We start from the raw sequence: 10,000 nt of genomic DNA on the forward strand, positions 1-10,000 counted from the left end.
TCCAGACATCTACTAACTCTGTTTCAATACATATTTCCTTACAGGAAGAGCTTGATGAGATTGTCTTAGCTTGGAACAATCACAGAATACTGCCGTCCACAACTCACGGTCACCACATGGCCGACCATCCATCATGTATGCAGTGTCTCATCTATATGGAGCCACAGACCACCTGCAGAAGGTTCCAGTCTGTTTAGAAGAGTGTGTTTTCAAGGACTTTCCATGCGATGAAGACATTTTTAACACGTGTTGATCTTATGTCAGAGCATGATTTGAACCTTACAAACAATGTGTTTGCAGCAGTGGACTTGTACATAACACTCTGGGAGCTAATTAACAGTGAGTTGGAGCCTCATAACTAAAAACGTGTTGCTGAAGACTTAACATTTGAGATTTGTATTCTATGGGTACGTAGTGAAGACAAACAAGTTATGTTTTAACAAGGGAATGGTTTAATTTCCCCAAAATAACACATTCCAAAATTGCAATTGAAAAATAAAAAAAACATTTAAATAAACTGTAGCATACTTGTGTTATAGTACTGACAGAACAGTGATGATGAGAATAAAAACAAAAGGAAAGCTTTGTATAATATGTGCATTAAAGTAGAAAAACTTCTTTTTATGAACATACATGACAAATTACTGTAGAAACTTTGTAACTGGAATAACAAAAAGGCCTTTTTGTTGTTGCCTTGTGCCTCAGAGAGAATATTAACAGGAACTTTGGAAATGTGAACATGTAAAACACAACTTGAGAAAAAAAAAAGAATAATAAAGCTTGCTTTGACCTCAGTTATGTTGTTTAAGCTTAACTTCAGTTCCTTCCTAAATAGTAAGTCTATACTAAGTGTACTAGACTATATCCATGACCCATATGTTGCTCTCTAACACTTTGTTCATTTCATGGCGAAACTCTGGGTAGTTATCATAATTCACAGGCAGCTCCAGGTAACAGCCACATGTGTGTGCAATGGGTCTTCTCTGAAAGCCTTCCAATTGTGTGAAGCTAACGGTGATGTTCTTTCCAAGGAACAAATCTGACCCAGTGCAAAACCGAAGGAAGAGGGACAGGTGTTGTTTATCTGATTCTCTAAGAAATGTACTTAGATACCTGCCAGTCTGTTTTTGTTGCACATTCATCATAGCAGGGTAAGCTATTGATTTCATGACCTTTCTTGATGTCGGTTGGAGTTCATCATAGGCAGCTGCAATGTCCTGGAGCTCAATTCTCATAGGTGCAAGCACATAATGCCACTGCTCTATCACAAACGCAGGTTCTTGAATCAGCTTCTGACAACCCTCTACATTGCGAGTAAATCACTCGCATATGCGACTAAATCTTATTCTGGGCGACTAAATAATGTCTAACATTAGCCATTGGTTAATAAATTCTTAGATTTTACTCGCCAGTATGTGTCAAGTAAAAACGCAAGACTGGTAATTTGGTCTGCTCATAAAGTTCCCCAACTGTAATCTGGTCATCTACTGCTTGCTCTTTAAAGTCTGTTACATCAGCCACAAAATCTGTGAAGTTTCCCTCTGAACTTTTCTCACCAGGAAAAAACGAATTGACAGCTTTTTCAAGTAGATCCTTTTTTCTACTGTCCTTTGACACACAAATTTTCCGTGTACCCCCACCTTTTTTTGTTCGTACCTGAGTAAACTTCCCTTCTCGAAAATGCATCCATCCCATCTCAATTTTTCGCATACTCTTTTGAGCATTTTTTTACACACTTTTTTCACATACATTGTCAGTGTCACCTTTGCTTATTGCTAGCCTGGTTCTCAGCCGATCAAAAAGTTTAGCTTTTCGGCCACTGGGATCGTGTTCTTTTCGCCTGCAGTATCCATGAACAGCCAGTCGGTCACCATAGGAAGGCAGATAATCCTTCGGCTGGTCATCTGTCATAAGCTGTATGACACTGCAATCAATCTGCAAAAAGAATATACTTTAAAACACTTTAAATATAAGTTTACCATTCTCTGATGACAGTGACCCTGTGAGGTATAATTCAGAAATATTATTGATTCAACTGAAGTGACATTGGATGAGAACTGAGCTGAGATGGACAATGACATTACTGCAGAGCTGCTTTATAGCTGGATTGAACTCATTTCATAACTGATCTTAAACTGTTTTAAATGTAACTGAATTAACGCTGAACTGACTTCAGCTGAACAACCTCACTATTTATTATTTTTAAAGACCATAATTTTCCCGTTTCTTACTGCAAGCTGCTTTAAAACAATATGTATTGAGCATTGAGCACTAAAAGGTGACTTGGATTGACTATAATGTATAAGGAATAATGTACAGTCAACTGGTTGTTATTTGTTATAAGAGGCGGTTTGTTTTTTAATCCAGAGACATGATTACTGAGTACTCAGTATATCTAGAAAGAAACAAGACAGAGCAGTTTAAGCACTTCTACTGGAGAATATTATTTAAACAGAATATATTGTTCCAAAGTTTCTCTGTGACAATTTTTAGGTACTGCACGTGTGATACATATATACTTATTAGTTTCATGAATACCTTATCCTGTTGCATTCGCTGTATGATGTCGTCAGAAACGTTTCTTGACTTCAAAAAGTCATAAAGGTCATCCATCCTAGAAGACAAAATGATGTATATGATAATACCTCAATGCTGGTTATCAACATAAACGGCTAGAGCTGCTATCAGATCGGTCCGTGCTGCATCTAGTGGACGGTGCGACTTGAACGAACAATAGAAATCACAACGAGAAATCCGTCTTATGATTTGGTTCGATATCAAAACTTTTTACACATATAATTTCTTATTTTACAAAAAATCAGACTTGGACCTATATGCACATCACATCAACATGGTACCTTATTACTATTAAACATGTAGTAAACACGTATAATAAAAATACAATTTCATGATGCGTTTATGCATTAAAACTGACCCGATTAATATTTTTTTGTGGCATTATGGTGTATGAAGTAAAATGTTGGTTTCCATACATGCTACATCATTATTATTATAACTTGCATCTGCAAACTTCAACATTTTCACAGTGTTCTAATTTTCCCATAGTATATTGTTAAAGAACGTTTTATGCTCCCAAGTCGATGCTTACATTCTGAACATGATGCTGGATCCTTCACATCTAGGCTACATGCTACGTGAATTATAATCTTTTGATTTTGTGATTCTTTATGTGCAATAGGCCTACTTCTGTAATCATTTTGTGACTTACGTGGGGTGATGCAATTCTTTGCTTAAAATCCTTTCAAGAGTGGGTTTGCTCAGTATTCCATGCCGTTCCGCTAATTAAGGCAATAATATCAAACCAGGTTTAAAATTCCATATAAAATACTCCTTAAAGTGTTCACATTATTAGACCTGGCCTTCCATAATCGTGTGTCGTGTCGTGTAGATCAGTGATCCAGCAAGTCATAATTTCGACTTTTAAAGTCATAACTTTGACTTTTTAAATCTCATAATTTCGATTTAAGTCATAATTTCGACATTCTATCTCATAATTTCGATTTAGTAAATCATAATTTCAACTTTTTATCTCGTAATTATGACTTAAGTATGTCATAATTTCGACTTTTTAAGGCATGATTTTTTTTTCTTACCTGGCGGAAACGGGCTTCCATACAAACCATCTCTTCTCTTGTGAGATAAGTTTATTTAAATTAATTAAATATTTCATCCCTTTTTTTTGTACTCTTCTCTCATGAAGGAGCCATGGATAGTAAAAGACCTCTTGACCGCAGTTGGATGGCTGCGGAAAAACTGCCATGCCTTCAGAGGTTTTGTGGAAGAGCCGTGGTATCTGAAATTAAACAAGGAAGACCAGGGCTGCGTTCAGCCCCGACAAAAACGGTGCAAAACGTTTTTTAAACGGAAACGGTGGTTCGGCCACTGGGATCGTGTTCTTTTCGCCTGCAGTATCCATGAACAGCCAGTCGGTCACCATAGGAAGGCAGATAATCCTTCAGCTGGTCATCTGTCATAAGCTGTATGACACTGCAATCAATCTGCAAAAAGAATATACTTTAAAACACTTTAAATATAAGTTTACCATTCTCTGATGACAGTGACCCTGTGAGGTATAATTCAGAAATATCAGTGATTCACCTGAAGTGACATTGGATGAGAACTGAACTGAGACGGACAATGACATTACTGTTTTCTGCAGAGCTGCTTTATAGCTGGATTGAACTCATTTCATAACTGATCTTAAACTGTTTTAAATGTAACTGAATTAACGCTGAACTGACTTCAGCTGAACAATGCCACTATTTATTATTTTTAAAGACCATAATTTTCCTGTTTCTTACTGCAAGCTGCTTTAAAACAATATGTATTGAGCACTATAGAAATAAAGGTGACTTGGATTGACTATAATGTATAAGGAATAATGTACAGTCAACTGGTTGTTATAGAGTTATAGAGGCGGTTTGTTTTTTGAACCAGAGACATAGGATTACTGAGTACTCAGTATATCTAGAAAGAAACAAGACAGAGCAGTTTAAGCACTTCTACTGGAGAATATTATTTAAACAGAATATATTGTTCCAAAGTTTCTCTGTGACAATTTTTAGGTACTGCACGTGTGATACATATATACTTATTAGTTTCATGAATACCTTATCCTGTTGCATTCGCTGTATGATGTCGTCAGAAACGTTTCTTGACTTCAAAAAGTCATAAAGGTCATCCATCCTAGAAGACAAAATGATGTATATGATAATACCTCAATGCTGGTTATCAACATAAACTGCTACGCTGCTATCAGATCGGTCCGTGTTGCCATCTAGTGGACGGTGCGACTATGAACGAACAATAGAAATCACAACGAGAAATCCGTCTTATGATTTGGTTCGATATCAAAACTTTTTACACATATAATTTCTTATTTTACAAAAAATCAGACTTGGACCTATATGCACATCACATCAACATGGTACCTTATTACTATTAAACATGTAGTAAACACGTATAATAAAAATACAATTTAATGACAGTATAAACGTGTTTATGCATTAAAACTGACCCGATTAATATTTTTTGTTGCATTATGGTGTATGAAGTAAAATGTTGGTTTCCATACATGCTACATCATTATTATTATAACTTGCATCTGCAAACTTCAACATTTTCACAGTGTTCTAATTTTCCCATAGTATATTGTTAAAGAACGTTTTATGCTCCCAAGTCAATGCTTACATTCTGAACATGATGCTGGATCCTTCACATCTAGGCTACATGCTACGTGAATTATAATCTTTTGATTTTGTGATTCTTTATGTGCAATAGGCCTACTTCTGTAATCATTTTGTGACTTACGTGGGGTGATGCAATTCTTTGCTTAAAATCCTTTCAAGAGTGGGTTTGCTCAGTATTCCATGCCGTTCCGCTAATTAAGGCAATAATATCAAACCAGGTTTAAAATTCCATATAAAATACTCCTTAAAGTGTTCACATTATTAGACCTGGCCTTCCATAATCGTGTGTCGTGTCGTGTAGATCAGTGATCCAGCAAGTCATAATTTCGACTTTTAAAGTCATAATTTAGACTTTTTAAATCTCATAATTTCGATTTTTTAAGTCATAATTTCGACATTTTATCTCGTAATTTCGATGTAGTAAATCATAATTTCGACTCTTTAAGTCATAACTTCGACTTTTTATCTCGTAATTATGACTTTTAAAGTCATAATTTCGATTTAGTAAGTCATAATTTCAACTTTTTATCTCGTAATTATGACTTAAGTATGTCATAATTTCGACTTTTTAAGGCATGATTTTTTTTTCTTACCTGGCGGAAACGGGCTTCCATAAACTTTTGGTTTCTGCAATGCCTCAAAGAAGTTGGTGGACATATCAGCCCTACGGAGGGCAGCGAAAGCCCACTGTTTACCAGGTCTGGGGGTATCATCATATAATTTCGTGCTTAAAAATACTAAGTAGGTGCTGAAGATATCTTTTCTATTCTATTTGAAGCATTACGTTTTTTCTCGTAAATGCACTGTGAATTAATTTCATATGACATTCTCTCAGGATTAAATAATTGATGTATACTAAACTCATATAATAGCACAAGAGACGCATTATGCTGCAATAGTTGTCCAGCTGTTGGCTCTGATTATAGAGCTGAAGTTGTACCATTGCTATTACAGCTCAGCGAGACGCCTGCGATTATCCTAATCATGTTAATGAGGTGAAATTGAGCTCAAGAATGGAGAGGGACTTGGATGTGTCCATAGCAAATTATTTATGATCAATGAGCGATGGCAAACGGTCTGTGTTGATTTCACAAAATTACCCCATTTTTTTTTCTTTCTCCCTCTCTCTTTTCTCTGACTGGTACCCAGGATGCAGTTCTGGTTGGGCTGCATACGTGTGGAGATTTGGCCCCCAGCACTCTGAGGATTTTCAGGGCCAAACAGGAGCTGCGCGCCGTTTGCACTGTGGGCTGCTGCTATCATCTGCTCTCTGAAGAGTTTGATCAGGACAGACAGAGTAAGAACACTTCCTGTCTGTACACACACACACACACACACACACACATGGACAGATCAGTCTCAATCAGAATAGTTGAGCAAGTCTTCAAACAAGTCAAGCTGTGTGGAATTGCATTTCTCTGTATAATATTTTTTCCGGCAATGTGCATCCCTGTACCAATACGTGGTTAAAAAAATAAAATAATAATAATAATAGTAAAAGCAATAACGTATTATTATTATTATTAAAATGTTATTATTTTATAACGAATATTGTTTCTTGATTGTTTAGTAAATAAATACATTATTTAATAATAATAATAATAATTATTATTAATATTATTATTATTAATAATAATAATACAATAATTATAATGTAATTGTTACATTCTAATAACATCCTAATCATTATTGTAATTTATATATATATATATACACATTATTACTAAAAATGTTACTAAAAACATTATTATAATATTAATTATTACTCAATAATGGATTAAATGAACACATAACAATTATAATAATTGGAACAATATAATATACAATATATAATGTAATATAATTTAGTAATATAGTAAATATAATAACTACAACAATGATAATAAATGTATTATTCATTATAAAATTTTTAATAATACATTTTTATAACATAATAATCAAAATTGTTGTTATTATTTTATGTGTTATTTTATAATAAATAATACAGTGTTTTATAATAAATAATAAATAGTTTTTTATTAAATAAATTACTTAATTAATTGTTTATTATTATTATTATTGTTGTTATTTTAAGTTTACTAGTCTCCAAAACAACCCCATTAGGCCCCACTAACTTTTATTGTGTGGACAAAAAGCACTGACACTTTTTTCAGATTATGTTCATAGAGAATACAGGTTTGGAACAACATGAGAATAAGTAAATGATAACACAATTTTCATTTTTAGGTGGACTTTCTAACTTGGTGTTAGTTTTAAGAGAGCATGTGGTTTCTGTCTGCCTCTCAGACACGTTCTCTTAGAGCAGACAGTGCAGAAAGGATTGGAGTGCCTATAAAATCTGATATTTTGATCACATAATTACTGTGTTATGAAGCACAGCAGGACTACAATAATATCTCATTGTCTTTTAAAGCCTGGTGATCACATCACAGACCCTCGATTGCTGCAGGGACAGAGCTAAAACGCATGAAGTGTGTGCAAAAGCTGGACTGACATCACAAACACTCTCCCCTTCAACAGACTGTCTGTTTGATCTCACAAACTCAAGAAGAGTCAGTACAACATGTGGCGTTTTCAGCGTGATGATGTCAGTGTTTTCAGGGCTTCAGCGGCTCGCTTTACAAGCACATTTGTTCTGAAGAAGAAACAAAATATAATGAAACAAATGCAGTTTCATTTGTGTCTTTTAGTCTCAAAACCCCTGTACGATTACAGCATGCTGTGCGTTTAAAGGTGAAGTGTGTCATTTTTGTGCTACTCGCACCAAGATTTTGCATAGAATTTCACTTGCATGAGCAGAATTTATTGCTATGATCTTTTCATTTTGACAGCGTAATACTTTTCCACGAGATCTCTTCTCAGGCTCTGCATTTTCTGACACAATTCAGAAGAGCCCAGGCAATGTAACCTATTTAAACAGAAAACAGGAAGTCCTGCCCACCAACAGTCGCTTATTTATAGTGCATTAAATTTGTATTTTCATCAGAAAAATACATCAGTTTTAAATTTTTGTATTATCAAACGTAACATCCCACAGCAACTGGTCGCCTCAAGACAGTGTTAAAGTTCACTCGCAATGAGTCAAACGTTTTATAATGAAATCACTGATATTGTTTTGTACACTGTCCCTCTCTCAGGCATTTTTTTATGCACAGCTCATTCTGTATCACACACACATTTTTCAGGCCTGTGCTGGACTCTGGATCCTGTTCAGTTTGGCATGGTTTAGATTAGCATGATAGCTGGAGTAAACAGTGTTTATCTGCACCGTGAATAGGCCTCGAACTGCAGTGTGGGTCTTGTTTGAATGGCATGTGTTCAACAGGTTCTCATCCACAAAATGTTTAGTATTTAGTTTAAAATGCAATAAAAAGTTTGGGTTGTTAAGATTTTTAATGTTTTTGAGAAGTCTTTTATGCTCACCAAGGGTGCTTTTATTTGATTAAAATACAATAAAAAAACAGTAAAATTGTGAAATATTATGATTTCAAATAACAGTTTTATATTGTAATATATTTTAAAATTTAATTTATTCCTGTGATGCAAAGCTGAATTTTCAGCATCATTACTCTAGTCTTCAGTGTCACAAGTTCCTTCAGAAATCAGTCTAATATACTGAATTGCTGCTCTAGAAACATTTATTATTATTATCAAGGTTGAAAACGGTTGGAAAACATTTTTTTAACAAGATTCTTTGATGGAAAAAAAAGTTCAAAAGAATAGCATTTATTTGAAATAGACATCTTTTATAACATTATAAATGTCTTTACTATCATCTTTGATCAATTTTAATGCACCCTTGCTGACTACAAGTGTAATTTCTTTTTAAAAGATCTTCTGACCCCGAACATTTGAACAGTATTTGATGTTAAAACTTAAACTGTAGTTTTTCATCTGTGTTGTTTTGTGGTTGTTGCTCAGGGTGTGTTGATGGTGTGTGTGGTTTCCCTATGAGTCAGTATCTGAAGGCTCAGGCATGTTTCTGTGGTCGAAATGCCAGGATGTCAGCATGTCTCGTAAGTCTGCCTCACACGTCACAAATAACATCACATTGCCCACACATCTTCAACCACATCCTTTGCTTATTAGCCGATGCATGTTGCATTAGGTTTTAACTATAAATAGATAATCTTTTAGGTGTTATTTTTTAAAACATAATGCCATTAAACTGAAGGCGACTATCAAACCATGAAAATGTGTGTTTAGTTATCACTACTTTTTCAATACAAGCTTGTTTCCAGCAGATTTGGCTGATGTTGGCTTTTTATTCCCCTCTCAGGCTCTGGAGGCAGTGTCTGCTGGAGGAGGGGTGAGTATTTGATTGTGTCATGTATCATATCAATATTCATTTTTCGATTAAAAACTAATTTCCCCTGCAGGATTTGCATATAAAGACTGCAGTCTCATGCGACCGAGTCTGTTTGAACAGCTGATTGTAATGTGTTGGTCAAGCTTGAATGCCAGAATGCACAGCATATGCGCCTATGCATATTTATCTGATTCAATTAGACGCACTGTGTATTTTAATTTGATTTGTCCTTTTTTTAAAATGATTGAAAGTACAGAGGTGAAGCAGTCAGCATGAACAAACTCTTTCTGTCTTCTGCATGTCTGATTGTTTGGATGACATAATTGTCATGGAAAATATGACATAATCTGTTTTCAAAGTTGCCACAAATGGTACAAACATTTCAAATGAAGTAATTAAAAATGTAAATAAGTAAGCAAACATAACCAAGTAAGCATGTGTTGTATAAGTAAGTAAAATCAGCTTTGAAATGAAACAAAAC

The 10,000-nt window shown here is 34.7% G+C and overlaps 1 protein-coding gene and 1 pseudogene across 1 annotated transcript in view; one reads left to right on the top strand and one right to left on the bottom strand.

Annotated features, from left to right (window-relative positions):
* Positions 1 to 826: 826 nt before the first annotated feature.
* Positions 827 to 3,627, bottom strand: LOC107658708 (uncharacterized; annotated as a pseudogene).
* Positions 3,628 to 6,223: 2,596 nt separating this feature from the next.
* Positions 6,224 to 10,000, top strand: part of LOC107658709 (methyltransferase-like protein 25) — an 8,395-nt gene continuing 4,618 nt past the window's right edge. Inside the window, exons 1-4 of the mRNA XM_016447370.1 lie at positions 6,224 to 6,250; positions 6,360 to 6,507; positions 9,132 to 9,226; positions 9,490 to 9,519. Coding sequence (XP_016302856.1) covers positions 6,224 to 6,250; positions 6,360 to 6,507; positions 9,132 to 9,226; positions 9,490 to 9,519 — 300 coding nt within the window. The remainder of the gene's footprint in view (positions 6,251 to 6,359; positions 6,508 to 9,131; positions 9,227 to 9,489; positions 9,520 to 10,000) is intronic.

Source organism: Sinocyclocheilus anshuiensis, unplaced genomic scaffold (genome assembly GCF_001515605.1).
Source record: "Sinocyclocheilus anshuiensis isolate Anshui unplaced genomic scaffold, SAMN03320099.WGS_v1.1 scaffold283, whole genome shotgun sequence".
NCBI lineage: Eukaryota > Metazoa > Chordata > Actinopteri > Cypriniformes > Cyprinidae > Sinocyclocheilus > Sinocyclocheilus anshuiensis.